The sequence below is a fragment of the Pleurodeles waltl genome, chromosome 5, assembly GCF_031143425.1.
Source record: "Pleurodeles waltl isolate 20211129_DDA chromosome 5, aPleWal1.hap1.20221129, whole genome shotgun sequence".
Taxonomy (NCBI): Eukaryota; Metazoa; Chordata; class Amphibia; order Caudata; family Salamandridae; genus Pleurodeles; species Pleurodeles waltl.
Window position 1 is genome coordinate 580105966 of NC_090444.1, and position 23299 is coordinate 580129264.

General features: G+C 44.7%; 1 protein-coding gene across 1 annotated transcript in view; it reads left to right on the top strand.

The window, feature by feature from the left end:
• RYR2 (ryanodine receptor 2) overlaps positions 1-23299 on the top strand; it is a 2714825-nt gene that overhangs the window by 2377207 nt on the left and 314319 nt on the right. Inside the window, exons 86-87 of the mRNA XM_069234403.1 lie at positions 10240-10344; positions 19300-19381. Of these exons, the coding sequence (XP_069090504.1) occupies positions 10240-10344; positions 19300-19381 (187 nt within the window). The remainder of the gene's footprint in view (positions 1-10239; positions 10345-19299; positions 19382-23299) is intronic.

The window sequence follows — 23299 nt, forward strand, 5'->3', positions numbered from 1 at the left end:
AAGCTCCAAAAATGCAACCAATTTACGGCTTGGTTTAGAGTTTGACGGAGGGGGTTACTCCATCACAAACATGGGGGATATCCCGTCCGCTGTATTATGATTCCATTATATCTTGTGTATCTTGTAATACGGCAGATGGGATATCTATCACGTTTCTGACAAAGTAACCCCTTCACCAAATTCTAAAACAGGCCTTTACTTCAGATCCTCTCCATCTGTCCTCACTTTATCACTGTCAGACAATACTTACCCCTTTTAAGGTACATATCTTTTCATGAAGGGAGAGCTGATTAACCCCTTGTTTCCTACATTGACTCCATCAAAAACATAGTTTCAAAAGTACTGAAACAAGGGACAGCTCCAGAGCATGTGGTTGTTTCCAGTTCCGAATGTGCAATTTTGGGATGTGCTATCCTTCCTGATGCTTGTATGCACAATATTTTTTGATGTTATCTGATGCAGAAAAACAAGTTAACATCCTTAAACCATGTGCAAGAATGGCATGTTACCTCCTGTAGCATCTGATGTACAAAGAGTTTTAATGGTCGCAAACCCTCAGATTCAGTATCCCTGAGGATTTGTGACGGCTAGAACACTTTTTCTAATGTATGAAACCCAATTATTAATTCAGAAAAGGTTTTCTGAATCATTAAATAGGTTAAATAAACCTTAAGGAATCACTGTTTGGAAGGGGTATTTTAAGAGTGTCCCTTCCAAATACAGATTTCTTGTTTTTTGACCGAAACCTAGGTTCAAAATATTAATATTGTACAATCAAGTCAAAATTGATGGAAAGCTATCCAAATATGGGTTGCCTAGGATACCACTTCCCCGTGGAGAATGTTGAGAGAAACGTTTTTGGACCACTGCCTACTCCTCAAAAAGGTTTGTTTGAGTTTTAGTATAGCCTTATAGCCCACCATAGTGGGCTATACTGGCCATTAAAGGCCTGCTCCAGAGTTAAGGGCCAGAGCCGAAGGCGAGGGCCTTTAACTGTGGAGCGGTACTTTAGTGCCAGTATAGCCCAGGTACTAATGGCTATAAGGATATTAGAACATTCCACCACTAGAGGGCAGAATATTGTAATAAATAAAACAAAGGTCTCACAGAGCCTGAGGGGATTCAAATCTCCCTGGGCTGTGTGAGGCCTTTGTTCACAGCAACAGCTCTGGCCAACTTTGGAATGTTGGAGCTCCGGGCTTCTACCGCCATTAGAAGCCCGGAGCACTCTGTTGTTTTCAATGGAGCTTCCAACATTCCAGTGTTCTCATGCTTTTTTTAAAGCATTCTGTTTAATTTTTAGGAAAACAGGCTACATTTAAAAGAAAAGATGATGCCATGTAAATGCAATTTCAGATATGGTGGTCTTCTTACCCCAGCAGGCCATCATTCCTTTGACTTTAGTTAATTGTAGTGGGTCACAATTTGTAACCTGCCTCACACATGTTATTGAGTTAGATCAAAACCCACTTTAATTTGGAATTTTGTGACCCAAACTTTTAAAAATTGGGTTGTTGGTTGACTGAGGTATGAGCCCTGTTCAAGTAGCAACCACAATCCTAGTCAGGGTAAGTATCAGGTAACCCTAAATTAGCCTGTGCTCACCCTTCTGGTAGCTTGGGACAGAGCAGACAGGCTTAACTTAGAGGCAGTGTGTAAAGTACTTGTGCAACACTTCAAGCAAGAAAACAATTAAAACCCCACATAAACATATTCCACACCAGGTTAGAATAATAGAAGAATGTTTAATAAATAAAGCAAGACCAAAACATCAGAAATCCAATAAGTAGAACTTGAGTTAAGAATTTTTCAATATTAAACTGTAAAATAGCGCTTAGAAGCAAGAAGCACCAACCAGTTACATCTGGCCATGCCGGACCAGGAAAAGTCAAAATTTCAGACTGACCACAATAAAGTGCGGGCCAGCTACAGGGACCCAGGAAGGCTAGTTGAACCATGGTAGCTTAAATCTTGGTTGCAGAGCATTGCATAAATCGGGAACAAAGATGCTTCGCACAGCCAAGGCGATGCGCCGATTCTGAGATGCAGCAAGTCTTCAGTGCGAGATCCTGATGTGTCAACGTCGAGGATCCTGTCACTGAGGCTTGCGATGCAAAATCTGGTGTTGAGCATGTGTGGCACAGTTGAAGCGATGAATTGGTTTAGATGAGTGGGGAAGTTGCGATGCGGAGGTTCAGCATCGTTGTCGAGTCCAGGCAAAAGGGCAGCAAACAGGTCCGCAAAGCAGGAGACCAGCAGGGTGGCAGTCCAGCAGAGTGGAAGTCCTTCAGCAGCCAAACAGTCCTTCTTCTTTCTGGCAGAGTATCCACAGCTTCAGAAGTGTACTGAAGTGGTGGTGTCAGAGATCCAGTAATTATACCCATATGTGCCTTTGAAGTGGGGAAGACGTCAAAGGCATGTCTTTGAAGGGCACAGGGTCTGATCCTATTCAGGTGTAAGTGAGGCTGTGGCCGGCTCCTCCCTCCCTGACCAGGATGGCCCATGAAGGCCCATCAGGTCACACCTGAACTCCCATAGTGTGTGGCTGTCTCGAAGGAGTACTCATAACCCAGACATGTGAGCAGAGACAGGCAGCAGGCAACAAATGGCTACAGCAAAAAAATGCCAACTTTCTAAAAGTGGCATTTTCAGAATTACAATTCCAAATCTGACTTCAGTATAAGTTGCGATTTTAAATTGTGATTCCAGAGACACCAAACTTGAAAATTCCTATCTCTTACCAATTGGAAGTTATACTTATAAAAGGTTACAAGGCAACTCCAATGTTATTTTATTGGAGAGATAGGCTTTGCCGTAGTGAAAAACAAACTTGAGAGTTTTTCACTAACAGGACATGTAAAACTTAAAAGTACATGTCCCACTTTTTAGATACACTGCATCCTACCCTTAGGGCGATCTAGGTCCTATATTAGAGGTAACTTATATGTACTCAAAAGGAATGTTTGAGCCTGTCAGGAGGTTTATGTTGCCAGGTCGAAATGGCAGTTTCAAACTGCACATACAGGTTCTGCAGTGGCAAGCCTAAGACGTGTTTGGAGGGTTACTTAAGTGGGTGGCACAATCAGTGCTGCAGACCCACTTGTAGAATTTAATTTACAGGCCCTAGGCACATGTAGTGTACTTTACGAGGGATTGCATAGTAAATTAGATATGCCAGCTGGGGGTAAGCCAAAGTCATCATGTTTTAGGAAAAGAGCACAGGCACTTTAGGACTAGGTATCAGAAGTAAAAGACACAGATTCCTAAGGCCAGCAAAAACAGGAGGTCTGAAGACAACATTTCAGGGGAAAACCACACCAAAGATGTCAGATCTAAAATTACCTATTAATCCAAACATCAGTTCACAAAGTTCCTTTCCATTCGGAAAAACGCGGTGTGAAATTCGCCACCAATTCTTGTGAATGAAAATTAATCCACAAGGCCTCATTGACTTTTAAGTTTAGTGAAGGTTTATACTGCTGAACTCTGGACAAATTTACAGGTCACTGAATTGGATTTTAGATTGTAACAACCAGAGTAAAATACACCCCCCTGCTCTTCTAGTTCATACACAAATGTTTGTTAAAAAGAGCTACAAACATTTTAACATGTCTTTTAGATCCTGACGTATCTTCCTCTTGCCTCTGGCAGACAATAGCTTTTCTTCAACAAGTTAAAAGAAACCACTTCACTCTAGCGTAGGATCCTTATCCTTTTGATTTATATTAGAGGATTTCCCCTCTGACTCTAATCTCCAGATTTATGCTATAATACATGAGCAATAAGAAGGAATGTGAAAAAGGCAAGGTAGGCCACGGATTCCACCGAAATAAGTCAACAGAAAGAGAAACAGGCAACACGTGTGTGACGGGGTAAACCCGATCACCGCGAGACGGGAGGCCGGAGAGGACGTATCGGACTCCTCTAACACGTCATCTCCGCGTCTCCCTGTTACCGGGGAGACGCGTCCCGATGAAGGCCGGCGTCAGGACGTTGCCAGGGAAACCTGGATAGGTTTCCCGGCCACGGATTGGCCGCGGAAAGACGGCGCCCGTGAAAAGCCGGTGGAGCCGGCAAGAGAGAGGAAGGAGGAGAAAGAAGGAAACGAAGACAAGGAGGAAGAAGACGGAGAGGACGAAGAACGGAGGGAGACCGAGGCAAGGGATCCGACGGCAAGCGCGACGAGAGACCAAGAGAGGGAACACCACCTGGAGGACGGAGAACGGGAGCCAGGAAGCCGTGTTGAAGCCTACCTCAGGGAGGACCACCTCAACGCCAGCCACGGCCCCGGAGGGTCGTGGCTTACGAAGGTACGGTCCTTCTGGGCCAATAAAGGGTGCACGGCAGGGAAGGGGACTGGGGAAGGAAACTAGGGAAGGGGTAGAGGGTGAATGGGGAAAAGAGGTGGGAGAGCACAAAGAAACACTAGGGACACAATAACACGCTAGTAAATTAGTAATAAGCACTTCCCTCTGTTCCACACAGACACCACCCCCCCCCTTTGTTGTCTACCCCAGTCTGATAAATTTAATAAGAAAGACGTATCTCTTAACGTCCCACTTACCCTCGTTTTCCTTATTTCCTTTTTTCGATATCCACATGGGACGTCCGAGAGACTGACAGTGCCTCCACCTAAAGAGAAGAAAGGGGAAAGAACCATCATTTCCAAGAAGAACTTGGGAGAGACTAAGAGTAACAGCAGAACGAACTCACACTTGATTTATCCTTTTGTTTAGAGAACAATAAAACACTTACCTGAGCACCACAACTTCTTGTTTCAGTTGTCCTCATCTTGTTCGGTCTGTCACAGTGGTGTCAGAAGTGGGATCCTTAGGGGCCCTACGACAACCGAACAGGGTATACAATGAGTGACAACCCTTCCCTCGAGGATATGATCAAACAGCTAGCAGAAGGACAAAGACATTTGCAGCTGGTATGGGAGGCTCACCAACGGGAAGCAAAAGAGGACAGGGAGGCTTTACAATCGGCCTTGAAAAGCCAGGCCACCATTCTTGCAAATAACCAGCTGGTACACGAAACGGCCATGACAAAATTAACCGAGACCATTGCCGCTAGTAAAGTCCACCCGAACGTTCCCAGCTTAGTATTGCAGAAATATCAAGAGGGAGAAGACCCAGAGTCTTTCTTTACTAACTTTGAAAGGGTGGCGTCGTCAGCTCAATGGCCTGAAGAACGCTGGGGACAATATGTTGCTCCGTTACTAACTGGCCTCTTACAAGCAGCCTATCAGGCTGCTAATCCCGGAGGTCTCACACCCTACAAGGATATAAAATCCAGTATTTTGGAACGTGTCGGGCATGATACTGAATACTACCGGATGAAATTCCGCAAGGTCAAGTGGGGACCAAATGAGGACCCCCGGACATTTTATTTCCGGGTAAAAGATTTGGCCTTAAAATGGTTGGGGCCTATTGGTGATAGCTGTGAAGAAGTGATACAAATAATTATACTGGAGCAATACTTGGATGCTCTACCCTTAGCCACAAAACACTGGATACGACAGCATCCAAAAGTAGACACTAACACAGCAATTGATTTGGCCTGCGCGTATAATCGCTCCACCGACATAAGAAATATACCACCACGGCCCAACATAAAACCTGTAAAACCCCTCCCAAAGAATCCACTGGACAATACATTTTCCCGTAGAATACCGGAAGGCCCCCCTGTACAGGGACCCCAATGTTACCACTGCGGGGAATGGGGACATATCGCCCGTATGTGTCCTCAGAAACACGAAGGAGGTGAGCCAATGGAAATTGGGGTTACAAGGCGTAGGGTCCTATGTACAGGGAAAGGTAACCACAAGTTCAAACAGACTGTAAAAATCAATGGACGTTATGTGTGTGCCCTCGTCGACTCCGGGTGCAGCCAGTCCGTGATAAGAGAAGACCTGATAACCACTTTGGGCTCAGAGACAAGACAGTGGGTACATATTTGTTGTATTCACGGGGACAAGGAGCAATACCCGTTAAAAATACTACAGATAGAATGGGGGCCCTACCGGGATAGTCTCCCGATGGGGATAATGCCAAAATTGATCGAGGATTGTATCGTGGGAACAGATTACCTTCATTTTCAAGAACTATTGGATCAGGTTAGAGACTCTAAAATCTCACAGGACTGGTGGGGTGAAGCCCCTTTTTCAGAAAGTCCAAATGAATGTCCAATAACCCGTAGGAAACTGACCCGAAGGGACAAAAGAATAGAAAGAGAACAGTTCCGAAATAGTACTAGTCAGAACACCATAAAAGGATTGGTAGCAGAAATCCACGAAGCACCTGTCAGTTTTGCCCAACAACAGAGAGAAGATCCCTCCCTGTCTCACGCCTGGAAAGCTGCAGTGTCAGAGGAAATGGATGAGGTGGGTCCCTACTTCCTAATCAAAAATAATCTCCTATATCGGGTAAACACCACACGTACAGGGGAAAAAAGAAAACAACTCATAGTACCTGAATACTATAGGGATCACATCCTTACGCTCGCTCATAATCATCCGGGAGGGGGACACTTTGGGAGGGACAAAACTGAAGAATATCTCCTCAGGCGATTTTATTGGCCCGGTGTTTTTGCCAGCATAAGAAAATATTGTGCCCAATGTCCCAGGTGTCAACTGACTGAACCAGGTAAACCAAAAAAAGCACCACTCATGCCCCTCCCCATTATAGATATTCCGTTCAGACGGATAGGGATGGATTTGGTTGGACCCTTGGTTCCTTCTTCAAAAGGACACACTTACATACTGGTCATAGTTGATTATGCTACCCGATACCCCGAGGCTATTCCCCTGACCAGTATGACAACAAAGACCGTAGCCCAAGCGATGATAACGGTGTTTTCGCGTCTTGGATTCCCTCAGGAAATACTCACCGATCAGGGCACTCCCTTTACGTCCACCTTGATGAAACAAGTGTGTAAAACTTTAGGCATATCTCAGATCAAAACATCCGTTTACCATCCTCAAACGGATGGTTTGGTCGAACGATATAATCGTACTATCAAAACGTTACTTCGAAAAATTGTGCATGACACAGGGAGAGATTGGGATCAGAAATTACCATTGGTGTTATACGCGATCCGAACGCACGAACAGGCTTCCACGGGGCATAGTCCATTCGAGCTAGTGTTCGGGCGACAACCGCGTTCCCTTCTGGACATGGCGGTGGAGGCCTGGGAGGAAGAAGCCACGGAGGGAGGGACTCCATTGTTGGAATATGCTCATAACTTGAGAACGCATTTACAGGGATTATGGGACGAAGTACGAGACAATATGGAACAGGCTCAAAGAACCCAAAAGCATTATTATGATAAGGGGAGTAAGTTAAGAGTTTTCCAACCCGATGAACAGGTCTTAATCATGCGACCCACATCCGAACATAAATTGCTTGCGAAATGGCAAGGCCCCCATAGAATCATCCGAGCCGTCTCCCCTGTAACTTACCTAGTGGAAATAACGACCAACCCCAGGAAAACCCAAATATATCATGTAAATCTTTTAAAGAAGTGGGAGACACCCGAGACACCCGACACTGTCCCAAGAATGGTTAGCCTTCTGTGCCCGAGTAAGGAATTGAAAATTGAATTTTGCCCTACCACACTAGCCAAGGGGACAACCCTACCCACTATAGACGAAGCATTAAAGGAAGCGGAAAAGAGGCAAGTATTCCGCTTGTTGCAGCAATACCAACAATTGTTTTCAGAAGACCCCGGTAGAACCACACTAATTCGTCATAAAATACGAACAAACCCCGACACAGTAGTCCGGGTCAGACCCTATCGCATCCCAGCAGCAAGGAAGCAGGTTATAGAAGATGAAATACAGAAAATGTTGACCCTAGGAGTGATAGAGCCCTCTACCAGTCCCTGGTGTTCGCCCGTAGTTCTTGTACCAATACCTGACGGTACGGTCAGGTTTTGCATAGACTTCCGAAAACTTAATGAGAATTCGTTATTTGACACGTATCCAATCCCTAGGTTGGACGATGTCCTAGAGAAACTAGGAAAGGCGAAATATATGTCCACAATAGATTTAACCAAAGGATATTGGCAGATACCCTTAGCCCCCGAAGATAAAGAAAAAACGGCATTTTCTACCCAGTCCGGGCTGTATCATTTTACTGTATTACCTTTTGGACTACATGGTGCACCAGCCACTTTCCAAAGGTTAATGGATAGTATATTAAAACCATACCCTGCTTTTTCAGCAGCATACTTAGATGATGTAGTTGTTTTTAGCGATACCTGGGTAAACCATTTAGACCATCTAAGCCAAGTTTTTAATGCACTCACCAAGGCTGGTTTGACAGCCAATCCCAAGAAGTGCGTTATCGGGAAAACCGACATTTCATATCTGGGATACAGAATCAGTCAGGGAACACTTCAACCCCAAGCTCAGAAGGTGGACGCGATCTTACATGCCCCTCTCCCGAAAACTAAAAAAGACTTGCGCTCTTTCTTGGGCCTAGTAGGATATTATCGGCGTTTCATACCTCACTATTCCACTCTAGCCGCTCCCCTTACGGACCTCCTGTCCAAATCACATCCAAATCAGCTAGTACCTTTCTCTGCTATTCAAACTTCTAGTTTTGAACGCTTGAAGAACTCTTTAACCAAAGAACCCATATTGTTATGCCCGGATTTTTCGAAACCCTTTCACCTTTACACTGATGCCTCCGATGTGGGGCTCGGGGGGGTTCTGACGCAGCCTGGAGCAGAGGGACTCGATCATCCCGTTGTGTATATCAGCCGCAAACTGGGCCTTCGGGAACGTCGTTTCCCCATAATAGAAAGGGAGTGTTTGGCCATTAAATGGGCCGTAGATTGTCTACAGTATTACCTGTTGGGCCGGCCTTTTGTACTTTTTACGGATCACGCCCCCCTCACTTGGCTTGCCGCTCATAAAGATACGAATGCCCGGATTCTCAGATGGTTCCTTGAACTTCAACCATTCTCCTTTCAGGTCCGACATGTTCCTGGGAGTTTGCAAGTCCCTGCTGATTATCTCTCTCGCTTCCCTGTTTCCGATTCGGTCCTGGAGCAGGACCTGTCTTGGGAAGGGGTATGTGACGGGGTAAACCCGATCACCGCGAGACGGGAGGCCGGAGATGACGTATCGGACTCCTCTAACACGTCATCTCCGCGTCTCCCTGTTACCGGGGAGACGCGTCCCGATGAAGGCCGGCGTCAGGACGTTGCCAGGGAAACCTGGATAGGTTTCCCGGCCACGGATTGGCCGCGGAAAGACGGCGCCCGTGAAAAGCCGGTGGAGCCGGCAAGAGAGAGGAAGGAGGAGAAAGAAGGAAACGAAGACAAGGAGGAAGAAGACGGAGAGGACGAAGAACGGAGGGAGACCGAGGCAAGGGATCCGACGGCAAGCGCGACGAGAGACCAAGAGAGGGAACACCACCTGGAGGACGGAGAACGGGAGCCAGGAAGCCGTGTTGAAGCCTACCTCAGGGAGGACCACCTCAACGCCAGCCACGGCCCCGGAGGGTCGTGGCTTACGAAGGTACGGTCCTTCTGGGCCAATAAAGGGTGCACGGCAGGGAAGGGGACTGGGCAAGGAAACTAGGGAAGGGGTAGAGGGTGAATGGGGAAAAGAGGTGGGAGAGCACAAAGAAACACTAGGGACACAATAACACGCTAGTAAATTAGTAATAAGCACTTTCCTCTGTTCCACACAGACACCACCCCCCCCCTTTGTTGTCTACCCCAGTCTGATAAATTTAATAAGAAAGACGTATCTCTTAACGTCCCACTTACCCTCGTTTTCCTTATTTCCTTTTTTCGATATCCACATGGGACGTCCGAGAGACTGACAGTGCCTCCACCTAAAGAGAAGAAAGGGGAAAGAACCATCATTTCCAAGAAGAACTTGGGAGAGACTAAGAGTAACAGCAGAACTAACTCACACTTGATTTATCCTTTTGTTTAGAGAACAATAAAACACTTACCTGAGCACCACAACTTCTTGTTTCAGTTGTCCTCATCTTGTTCGGTCTGTCACAACGTGTTTTTAAATGTCTTGTTAATCTTTAACCTCACATTATGTAAGGACTTCCTATTAATAGCAGGATTACTTTGGCTATTACACATCTTACTGCACAAACAATGTTATATTTTTGTTTAATGTACGACAAAATCTTAATATGAACATATGTACTTTTGTCTGTGTTGAAGCCAGCAGTATTTTCATTTTTGTGTTTATTTCCACTCCAGGGGCCATGTACTGGCAACCAACAGAGCCTGGCACATAGCAGACTGTGGGATGCAGTGGTTGGTTTCCTTCATGTCTTTGCTCACATGCAAATGAAACTGTCTCAGGTATGAAAGCATGTCTCCCAGAAAGTGGAGAAACTAAAAAAGGGGAACTAGTTGAACAGGCGTGAGCTAACCGTTCATGTTTTTGTGGTCATCTTGAATGAATGATGTTAGAAATGCTGTTTCTGGTTGGCTAGGGTATACACCTGTGCCAGACATAAACCACCATCTAGTCAGGGTAAGAGAGCTACACACCCAAGATAACCCCTCTTCACCCCCAGAGCAGTCAGGCTTATCCCAGAGGTCATATGTAAAGCGTTTATGCAACTCACTCACACCAGTGACAATAAATACACCACAAAAGAGACTCCACACTGAAATATATAAAATATATGTAAATTGTGTCTTTTGTGTAAAACATAGACAAAGTGACCATATTCATAAACATCTGTGGACACTATGCCAATCCTGGGTCAGTACTCATTATTTGGATTAGGTAAGAATAACATGTCCTGCGTCACAACATCAGGTCATGAGGCACATCAAGTAGGTTATCACAGTAATTTCATGAACACCATGCACCATTAGATAACATAATTATTGTGCAAGTATCAACATGACATATATCATGACCTGAGGTCATGCCGCAGTAAGGCTTGATAATCACCCCAAAGGTCCTCCAATATAGGTATAAGTGGATTGGCCACTACATCCCACTGAGAGTACCTAGTGGATGATTAGCGTGCACATCACATAATTCAACATGTCACCTACGTTGTCGGAATCACGAAAAATCACGAAAAACATCAGCAGTAGTAGGTTCCCATAAATACATAGATCCTGGCACCCCTATTAGCAGGGTTGCAGTAATACTTGGAGGCACTAATGGACTGATTAGATGGAGGCTTAGGTGGTAGGAATACCTGTGTGCCTACTACAAATAACTTATTAATAGGAGGAAACTCCTCAATATAACATGTCCCCGGGGCCTCTGCTGAGGAATCGATCCATACTTAAGACTTAGGGATGCAGGGTCCCACAGAACACGTGCCTTCTCCAGGTATGTCCTTGGAGCGACAGAAGAAGATGGGGGGGTGGAGGCTTAGGTTTAGAAAGGTGGGGGCAACTCTCCTTGGGTTCCCTGCTTGTGAGCTTCCATGAGGGGATTTTGCCCGCATGCTTGGACGGAGCAGCAAAATGGTTGTAGTTTACCTCAGTGTGCATGGCACCCTCCTTGTCGAGGAGGAGACAGGAGAAAGGTACCAAGACCCTTCGGGGCTCTGGGGAGGCCCAGGCAGGTGACGCCTAGGCCTGGTGGCTGGTAAAATAGGGGCGCATAGGTCGCGCTTCCCCTGCCCGCACCTGGGGCTTGACTGGTGGTGCACGGGGCTGCGCTGAGTTGTACTCCGTGTTCTGCAGTGCTTGGTGTGGTATTGTGGCGCACCATTACTTGGGGTGCGAAGTACCTTCTTAGAAGAGCTTCCTGGTTGCTAGGGCAGTCCGGTGGTCTTGCACTGATGGGGGGTTTCCTTGCTGCAGCTGTGACTCACCGCCCTAAGGGTAGCAAACTACATCAATTAATAAAGTCAGAGCTGACGGCTTCCCCCTCACAGCATGTGGGGACACAGCACAGGCTGTGTATTACCACTACTCCTTGCCTTCTGTACGTATGTGAGCACCAGAGCCTTTGGGTTTCTCAGGTGTGCCAATGATGAGACAGAGAAATGTCTACCACTTCCCATGTGTTGGGAGAAGTCACAGTGCTCACCATGCACTTAGGGCAAAACTGAGGAAATTAGTCTTCAGTGTAAAAGCGCTCCTCATGCTCTATTCTTTGAAAGTGGCCAAGGAACAGGAAAATTGTGCTTTCTCTGCGCTGGCTCCTTGGGAGGCTCTGAAAGGGGGGGCACAACAGGAGCAGGCAGGCCACCACACAACAGAAAGGGGTTAGAGTGGTTGTCCCTCCTGGCAGTCCTTGGATTGCCAAAGCAGCCAGGGTCAGTGGGCAGTTGGCACCGGGCCAACACAACAGATCATCAGCAAATTGGCAGTCCCTCCTTCAGTCCAGCACACAGCAGCAGCAGGCCAACAGAGCAATGCAATGCAGAGTGGCAGCCACTCCTGGCAGCTCAGAAGTCCTTCTTCCTGACAGGGCCTTCTTGTCCCAAAGGTGCCCCAGAAATCATGTGGTCAGAGCCCCTGTACTTATACTCCAGGTGCCCAGCTTCTAGAATCTGGGAGACGTTTCCAGCCAGAACTGACACGTTCCAAGAATTTCCCTTCTCCCCTACTCTGGCTCCAGACATCTGTAGGAGGTAAACACGCTCTTTCTGTGAGGGCAGGACATAGCATATTCAAGTGTAAAGTGGGAACACCCCCAACCCAGGAAGACCATAAGTATGTAGATGAATGCAAATGTAACCCTGTCACACCTAATCCTCCCCGATGGATGGCTGTCTGGAGCGTATGCACACAGTGTAGCTGTCACTCTGCCCTAGACATGGATTGGAGTCAGGCTGCAAAGCACCAGAGTCATAAGCACAGAGAAATGTCCACTTTCTAAAAGTGTAATTTCTAAAATAGTAATGCAAAATCCACCTACACCAGTAAGCAGGATTTCTCAATACCATTCCACACATATCAAACACGCTCATGCTATTCCTTACAGATCAGAAATTATCACTTAGACATATATAGGGGAATTCCCAATGCAAACCTATGAGAGGAGCAGCACTCACAGCAGTGTAAAACGAAGTAGGCTGTTTGTCACTACTAGGAAATGTAACACATATAAATATATGTGTCCTATATTTTACATGCACAGCAACCTGCCCATAGGGCGATCTAGGGACTACTTTAGGGTTGACTTAGGTGTAGTAAAAATGGAGTTCAGGCCTTGGCAAGTAGTTTGCGAAGTCAGTGTGGCAGTAAACTGCGCATGCAGACCCTGCAGTGGCAGGCTTGAGACAAGTTTGAAAGGCTACTTCTGTGAGTGGCGTAATCTGCGCTGCAGGCCCACTAGTAGCATTTAATTTAAAGGCCCTGGGTATATGGTATACCACTTTACAAGGGACTTACAAGTAAATTAAATATGCCCAACACCAAGTTTTAGGGAAGAGGGACATGCACTTTAACCCTCATTATCAATGGTAAAGTGCCCAGAGCCCTAAAGCCAACAAAAAGAGGGTCACAAAAATAGGAGGAGAAAGGTAAAAGGTTTGGGAATAACCCTGCAGAAAGGGCCATTTCCAAAAAATGACATTTTAATAGCAAAGCACTGAATGTAACAATTGTTTATTTTGTTAGTATCTTTTCTGATAGCCTTTTTGGAGGAAGCAGAATAGGGTTTCACCTAGCAGCAGGATACTAGGATACCACTTTGTGAGTTCTGGGTTGTCCCACTATAATTTAAATTAATCAGTTATTTCAGCCCAATTTATATACACCCAGGCTTTCAAATTAATGCCAAGTATTGTAAACATGAGGCCCAATAGTTGAGAAAAATACAAAGGGAAAGCAGCACCCACCTGTCTTTCACCTCAGGTAGGTGTTTTGAATTGACAAAACATTTCTGGGTTGTGCCTGGAAACGTACAGTTTGGGAATAGTGGGTCATACTGCAGAGTACCATATTTGGGAGGGACCATGGGGGTAAGAAGATGGCTCCTGAGGGTTTAGAAAACTATTTCCAGAGGCCTTAGTGAATGTAGTTCATTTGAAGTCATATGAGCTGTACCTGGAGCATCACACCTGTGGTGTAATGAATGTCCATGAAGAGAAGAATGATGTTCTGTAGCCTTTGTCAGTGTAGACTGGATAGGTTGGTTGCTCAAACTTGGACATTTGTTTGTCCATGCTACTGTGCAGTTGGCATCTTAGGCAATGAACTACTACATGCGACCTGAGAGAGCAAGCATCAATATTGCCTTGCCACATGTCTCTGAAGGTAGTGACATTGAGATTAGGATTTCGGGACCCAAGAGCCGTGTGAGTGTTAAAAGGAAGGTATGGCCATGTCACTTTCTGTCCTTTAGGGGCTGCTTATGCTTGCTAAGAGGCAGGTCACAGGAGACCTGAACCAGGCAGGCCAGGTGGCAGGGTGTCATCCTTAATTACCTTGGCTCTGTGCCAACCTTAGAAATCCTGGACTGGCAGAAAATGTTTCCATTTCAGAGAGTAGTCCCTGCGTGTAGGCAACCCTCAAGATGTGGAATTAAGGTATTTCTGTAGCCTGAGATGGTACCCCCCACCACACAAAAAACAGGAGGGCTTGAGGGGTGGGTTAGAGTTTTCCCTGGTTAAGGAAACGTCTAAAGTTCCCTATATGGACCTAAAAGAAGAACGTTGTGGGTTCAAAGTGGGCTACTCAGGTGTTCATGGGAATGTAAGGGGTGGTAGATGCCATAGGCTTGACACCTAAAGACTAAAGGAGTGCACTGACACAAACTGACCTACTACATAGATGCAGTGCCCAAACCTAGCCTGAGGGTTGTGGATCTCTGGCCCCAACAACTGGGCCTGATTGTGTGCCTGAAGTGATACCCATCAGTGGTAACAGCCCAGGCTAACTGCACTGGGCCACTGCTTTTTATACTCTTTTTGCCAGAGCTTGCATTTGCACAGGTGTGCCACTGACACAGGAGGTGGGTGATCATGGCATTTAACACTCTGAGGGACACAGCAGTCTGACAGGTTTGAGTTTACTTCCTCACGGCTGTAGTCTGCATGTAATGAGTGGTTGTACCTGCTCACAGGTGTAGCCTGCATGTAAGGAGTGGGTTACCTCATGGATACATTTTAGTGGTGGTGCAAACCTGACAGAATGGTGCTGGTATGTCCAGGAGGAAAGAGAGCAGACTGGTTTGGCTACAAATTAAGCAAACTATCCATGTTCTAGTGTCTGGGCAGTGAACCCACCAAGAGATTGGCTAGCTTTTTTCTGTGAAAAGTTGGTACAGGCATGTGTGGAAAATTCACCTTTACCCATTGATTTCCCCTGATTTTATTTTCCTCCTAATAGACAGGACATACCAGCATATTTTAAATTTGTGGGTGCACTCCCTGAATATCGAATCAATAGATTTGGGACCTGATTCACAAATGCAAATTTACTTCTTTTGCTATTCACAAAGGAATGTTGTGTGAAGTCTCTGCCATCATAAAGATACTACTCATAATGTTCTATTGTGAACAGCAGAAAAACATAAACTTACACTGTCATTTAGGTTGATATCTGTGAATCAGGCCCATGGAGTTAGAAACAGTAAATCTATACTTCCCTATATGCACTTACCTTTCAATATTTTATCCCATGATATTCTGTCTGCAATATTTTTGTCTCTCGGTATTGTTGGTGTCACTATTCAGCAGTGCAATCAAATTTGTGTACTGAGAGACTCCCCTCAATTCAAATTCTCTAGTAGATTTAGCGTAGATTTTTTATCTTCTGACAAAAAGTATTTCACTAAAAAACAATAAATCATTTTACTAAACCCTCCATGTAAAATATGAGAGCATAAAACAAATAAACATAACTTCAAAATCTAAGTAATTTTTCAGATGGGCTAAAAAGTATGTAAAATAATTTAATAATGTTTGCATCACAATGGTCGAATTCAAGCCTGCTTCATGAGAGTCCACAGTTGTTTTACTATTATTCACTACTTGCCTCTTAAATTCCATAGTAACTAAATAACCCCAGTGGACATGGCTGACTCTTATGTAAGGTTGCAGTAAAAATGTGCAGGGAGAGTAGCAGTGACATAAGCTTCAAACTTCAAACATCATATGTGGTTTTCAATGTAGAATTTAACCAACCACATGCATGACTCCAAAAACACTGTCCCAAGACTACCTATGCAAACAGAATTTCTGTAGCAGATTGTACAGCAAACACATAGCAAAGTAAACCTTAAGACTAATTTGAAAGCCTACTTTAATCATTCACTAGGTCACCTGTAAGTAGCGCCTTGCAGCTATCAAAGCCTAGGTGCATAATGAGTAAACATGGGAGAGGAGAAGCATGGAATTGGCATGTCATTGTAGTAACAGGATTCGAAATTTTGATTAGCTGCATAGGCTGAAGCAGCCTTTCTATTTTACCAGAACTACTGCCATAAGTATAAAAGCTATAATTCCATATCTTCACTTAGGAAATGTAGTTCCACAGAATTTAATTAAACACAAATCTAGAACACGAGTTCCACAAAGATGATTTCTACAAAGTTTGTTATCCTCTGCCTGAGACTGTCTCCAGACTGGCTCTGTTTGGTCCTATGTCCTACTGTGGCTGTAATTAGATCTTCACAGCCTATAGAAGCAGTATGAATAATATCCATCAGGATACAAAAATTACATTGATGGAAGTTATCTAGTTGAACATTTATTGGCAGAATTGCAGGGGAGGTTAATTCTATTACTTTGTTCCCCGTAGAAGCCTATGGTTGTGAGGGGAGAAGAGAAAACAGATAACACAAACCTCCATCAGAAAAGACAGGCACGAATTCTCACAGATACATCTCTACTATTTGGTGTGAGGCTGCCTTTGATTTAAGCATTCTCATAGCCAGATCAGCTCTTGCCGTCCTTGGAGGTGACCTAAAACCAGAACCAGCCAGAGTTAGTTTTCAACTGGTGGGAAGGAAAGTTATTCCACTCTCGTGTTGGTCTGCTGAAGTGAGATAACCGAGCTACACACAGTAGTCGTGTGCACCTACAAGCTTGAAAGGGCCCCTGAACAGTGCCCCCGTAGGCAGATTTACCTCAACCCTAAGGAAGTCCTACAAAAAGTGTGATATGAACTGGTGTGGAAAATTGCCGGATAATAGTCCAAGGCCTCTTACAAACCTCTGCTGAGATACTACCATTCCTTGGAGGCTCCCATAGCGAGAGAATCCATACACAATTGGATGTGGAAGAAGAAGGGAAGCTGACTGCTGTTTGTGGGGAAGACCTTGTAATTTGCTGAACGTTTTGTAACACAAAAGCTTTGCTGTTTTCTTACAAAGATGTTTTGTAAGTATCAATCACCTACCTATGTAGCATGTTATAACTGGTGGTACTTACTCCATAAGCTGCCTTTAAGTTCTTCTGTCCTTCATTACACCGTTCCTAACCATGATCACATGGCTCCATTGACCTCATCTGCTGGTTATAGAACATCAGTTTGTTAAATTTTCAGAGTGAGAAAGAGATCGCAACTTAAATGTAAGTTGTGAGTCAGCTCCCGCATTGCCAAAATAATCTGAATCCCAAAATGCTTCTGTGAGAAATCACTGTCTCACTCATGTTAGCGCCACTTAACCAGCAAAGCTTTCCTAGAGAAATACTTTAGCATGTATGCTACAACTAACGATTACAACAGTACATTTAGGAAATAACTTAACATTTCATAATAATTTTATATAAAATGGGAAGGGTGCAATAAGTAAAGTTCCACAAAAAGGGAGAACTTCAGATTTAGATGTCTAAAATAATTGCAGGAACAAAACGTGTTCAAATAATTTGAAGATTCAATATTTGTCCTTTATAGTTAAATTTGCTTTTCATGCAGACTATAATATAATGATTAGTAAATTCACCTATTATATAAAAACTGTCTTTATAACTCATGTCTAAGCTCTTCATGTGGAGTATCAACAGAGCCTTTGGAAAAAAAATCTATATGTAGAATTCAGTCTAAGAACTATTTTACAAACCATGATCTCATAATTGAAATGAACTAGTTTCACATGTTTGAAATGGACACAGATATATAGAGTACATCAACATATGATCAAATGCATATAGCTCCTTTTTTCTGTTTGTTATGGGTATGGTCTATAGTTCATTTTTCCTTTTCTTGAATCATGCAGTTCATATATATCAGACTGTTAAGAACAGTAAGTCCTCACTGGGAAAGTAAAAGTCCAGTGTCAGTAAATGGGTTATGATAGAGTAAGATTAAGACACCATTTGCAGTCGAGCTACGATGGACCACAGCTGGGTAAATGTTGGTGGGTTATCCCAGTCAGAATTATTACTTAGGGATTTAGAAACAATCCTGAGATTGAGCATCATGGAGGGGTGGAGAAAAGCTGCAAGCTGCAGATAGGAAAAGCTTCACAGGACAGAGACACCTGTTGAGTAGTCCCACAAGATCTTTGTGACCAGGAATCTCAGAATAGAAAAAGAGATATGCTGCTGAATTTGCATTTTTTACAATGAGGCTTTGCAGTTTGTTATGGGGCTAACTTTTGGAAAAAATCTAATAACTTCTATTTCTTGATGTTAAAAGTCTACAAATATTCAAGCGCTCTTCTTCATACCTCCTTGACGCAGGTGAATCAGGTTATTATTTTCCCAATGATACTGGGTCACTTCTGCATATCTCTGGGGCTCCGTAAGTTCCAAAATGTAAAACAATACTACAGGGGCACCCAATGGATATGCAAGAAACATTCAAGCAGAGACACGTCTGTGTTCCGCACAAGAAGCATTGCTATTTTTAAATAGATATATTATTCAATCTGGTATCCTAATGAATGAGTTCATACTCATTGTCATAAATTACTATTCTGCTGTTATGAAATATGAAGTGTTTATGACTGTAAAGAGCTGCCATCAACTTCCTCAAAAATCCCAACTGACAAACTGAATATGTGACCAGAGCGTCAAGAGTTACTATCTTAATTAATAGACTTATCAAAGCAGGTTTCAATACGGCTTCTCTACACATTGTGTGATGTTACAGTTAGTACAAATGATTACTTTCCTATAATGTTCATTTTCTAAAAATAGGCATTTTACAGATTTGTAAATGATTTTGAGTGAATCCCTCAGAACCATATTTTGCTGTTATAAAATTGTTAACACAGGGTAAATAGGATATTAAATGTAATGGAATATCACTTTAGCTAGGTAAAATTGAATGATTTTATGCAAAACGCATTACATAACTGAAGGTTAAATACATTGATATTTGACAAATGCCTGCATTTTATGTATATTTATTTTAAATGTAATGCTGTGTTATTTGTAGGACTCAAGTCAAATTGAGCTACTAAAGGAATTAATGGATCTCCAGAAGGATATGGTTGTGATGCTGCTATCTATGTTGGAAGGTACATGCCTTTGTGTCTTTTTCAGTTTGGTCACAATCTCCCTATTCACCTCAGCATTTCTGTCTCTGTCTTACTATCAAGGTTTGAATGTTTAACTTCCAATCAGCAATGTTATCTTGAAAGCAAAATTATGGGCCCTTTCACAGGGGCTGGGGTATAAAATAAATATGGCTCTGTGCTGAGAGTAGTTTATAACGCAGTGTATTGCCTGTTGGTTTGATCTTTCTTATGGCACTTGTGCTGAAAAAAGACACACTTTTCCCAAAGTTTGTCTTGTTTTGTCGCTGAATTGGGGCCAGTGAAAAGGGAGGGTCTAGAAATGGGGTCTTTGGTTGCCTGTCAGTTTATCCTCTGCCCAAGCAAGGACCCTCACTCTAGTCAGGGTAAAGGAGAATCACCCTCATTTAACCCCTGCTCACCCCCTTGGTAGCTTGGCACAAGCAGGCAGGCTTAACTTCAGAGTCTAGATGTAAAGTATTTGTACTGACACACACAGTAACTCAGTGAAAACACTACAAAATGATCCAACACAGGTTTAGAAAAATAGGAAATACTTATCTAAACAAAACAAGACCAAAACAACAAAAATCCAACATTCAAGTCAAGTTATTAATTTTAAAAGCAAAAGAGTCTTAAATCCTTGAGAAAACAGTAAAAACACTGTTAGCATTGAAAAGTACCTGGGTAGCGTCAAAATAACACGCACAGGCGAGTGTGCGTCGGAAAAGGGTAGCGATGCATCGATTTCTCACCCGCAAGCTAGATTATGCGTTGTTTCTCCTCCTCCGGTCGGGTTGGCGTGCGTCGTTTTTACTCTCTGCAGGAGAGCGATGCATCGATCCAGGCAAGCACTCGGGTCCGGGCAGGTGTTGTGTAGTTTTCCCGAACCCAGCAAGGTTTGCGTCGAGAATCCTGCCGCACGGTATCAACAAAACCGCTCTATATGGGTTGTGATGTTATCAGCCTCTGTCAGCGGGTGTTGCATGTCGTTTCTCAGCTGCGTGCGTCGATCTTCCAGCTGTGATGCTGATGGAGTGTCGATTTCTGCTGCGAAGCCTGCGGCGCATCATTTGTCAGCCGCGTCTCAGAAGGTGTGTCAAAATTTGCCCCGCACGGTGGTCTGTGCGTGCATTTTCAGTCTTGGTCTGCCAGCTTCACCTTCCAATGCCACAGGAACTGGATAGGAACCACTTGGCAGGGCAGGAGTCTCAACAGAGAGTCCAGGTGCTTGCAGAGGAAGTCTTTGATGGCCCTGAGACTTCAGAATAGGGGGCAAGCTCAGTCCAAGCCCTTGGAGATTCTTCTCAAGCAGGAATGTACAACAAAGTCCAGTTTTTGTCCCCTTGCACAGGCAGAAGTAGCAACTGCAGGATGGCTCAAAAAGCACAGTCACAGGCAGGGCAGCACTTCTCCTCAGCTCTTCAGCTCTTCTCCAGGCAGAGGTTCCTCTTGGTTCCAGAAGTAAATCTTGAAGAAATCTAAAGTTTGGGGTTTTGGGTCCACTACTTATACCCCTTTCTGCCTTTGAAGTTGCCCAACTTCAAAGAAAAGTCCTTGTTGTTTACAGGATCCTGCCTTGCCCAGGCCAGGTACCAGACACACACTAGGGGGTTGGAGACTTCATTGTGTGAGGGCAAGCACAGCCCATTCAGGTGTAAGTGACCACTCCTCCCTCCACTCTAGCCCAGATGGCTCATCAGGATATGCAGGTTACACCCCAGCTCCCTATGTGTCACTGTGTAGAGAAAATTCACAAATCAATCAATCAGTCAATCAATCCGTTTTTGTAAAGTGCGGCTGCTCACCTGTGAGGGTCTCAAGATGCTAGGGGGAGGGGAGGACCTCACCCGAAGAGCCATGTCTTGAGGTTCTTCCTGAAGATAGTGAGCAGCAGTCTTTGCGGTGCGGGGGGAGGTTGTTCCAGCTCTTTGCTGCAATGTGGGTAAAGGATTGTTCTCCAGCGGTGGTTTTGCATATTCGAGGGATGGTGGACAGGGACGCTGTGGGATGTGAAAGGATATGCGGTGGTTCAGGTGGGATGGTCCTGCGTTGTGTATGGCTTGTACGTGTGGGTGAGTAGCTTGAAAGTGATTTGTTTCTCAACTGGGAGCCAGGGGAGGATCCTCAGGTGTTGGGAGATGTGTTCTTGGCGTGGGAGGTCCGGAATGAGTCTGGCGGTGGCGTTCTGGATGAGTTGTAGTTTCTAGTCAAGTGCAGTTGTTCAGCTTGCTTGTGACTAAGGCGTGGGTGACTGTCCTGCGACAGTCTGCTGGGATTCATCTGAAGATCTTCCGAAGTTTGCGGAATGTGTGCCAGCAGGAGGAGGTGACTGAGTTTACCTGGCAGTTCATGGATAGGGAGGAGTTGAGGATGATGCCTAGGTTGCAGGTGTGCTCAGTCGGAGTAGGGGGGCACTGAGGGATGTAGCCACCAGGAGTTGTCCCAAGCTGAGGTGGCATTTCCAAAGATGATGAGCTCAGTCTTGTCGGAGTTGACAGTCCAACTGTCAGTCTGACCCAAACAGGGAATCCACAAACAGGCAGAGTCACAGAAAGGTTTAAGCCAGAAAATGCCTAATTTCCAAAAGTGGCATTTTCAAACTAACAATCTAAAAACCAACTTCACTAAAATATGTATTTTTTAAATGTGAGTTCAGAGCCCCCTAACTCCAAGTCTCCATCTGCTCTCAAAGGGAAACTGCACTTTAAGAATATTTGAAGGCAGCCCCCATGTTAACCTATGAGAGAGATAGGCCTTGCAACAGTGAAAACTGAGTTTGGCAGTATTTCACTGTTAGGACATGAAAAACACATTAGTACATTTAACAACTTTAACATGCACTGTACCCTGCCCATGGGGCTACCTAGGGCCTACCTTAGGGGTGCCGTATATGTGTTAAAAGGGAAGGTTTAGGCCTGGCAAATGGGTACACTTGCCAACTAGAATTGGCAGTTTAAAACTGCACACACAGACACTGCAGCGGCATGTCTGAGCTATGTTTACAGGCTACTCATGTGGTTGGCACAATCAGTGCTGCAGGCCCACTACTAGCATTTGATTTACAGGCCCTATGCACCTCTAGTGCACTTTTCTAGAGACTTACTAGTAAATCAAATATGCCACTTATGGAAAAGCCAATTACAAATACAGTTTCACATAGGGAGCACTTTCATTTTAGCACTAGTCAGCTGTGGTAAAGTGCCCACAGTAACAAAAACAGCAAAAACGAGTCCAGCACACAGTAACAACCTGGAAAGCAGAGGCAAAAGGTTAGGGGAGACCACGCCAAGGATGCCAGGTCTAACACCAACATGTTGGTGATGGGGAAAGCCGTGGTCAAGCATGGCGGTGCCGAAGTTGGCACCGCTGTGCTGTTCCCGACTTGCCTTTCTGCTTACTTTTTCATGGCATGGACGCTGACATGAAAAGGCCAGAGGAAAGACAGAAATGGGGCCACAGGAGGGCCCCTGCACAGCTCATGCCCATGTCATGGGCAGTGCAGAGGCCCTCTTGTCAGCATAGTCAGAATGTGCACTGTCTGCAATGGAAACAGTGCGCATTCCAACTGTGCCGGCAGTGCAGACAGTGCGACGGCACTGGCCTCTGGCCTCTGTTCTCTTTCAGCTTAGCGGCATCCTCGTCTCCACCATATAGACAGTCCGGCGGTCAGACTGCCAAAGACCTAATCGGGCCCAAAGTTAGAACTACAAGGAAGCTTGGAAAAAATTGCTGTCAAAACCAGTTCTCCTCATATTGAGTAGTCAAGTCATTGGCACACACACAGCCTCCAGCACTATAGATAGCCACAGAAATGCACTGTATCTAATATATATCCAAAAAGCGCTTATTAGTTTACCACTTACCAAGGCGTCAGGTGAAAATGTGCCCAATGGAAATCAATCCAGTGACTTTAGTCTG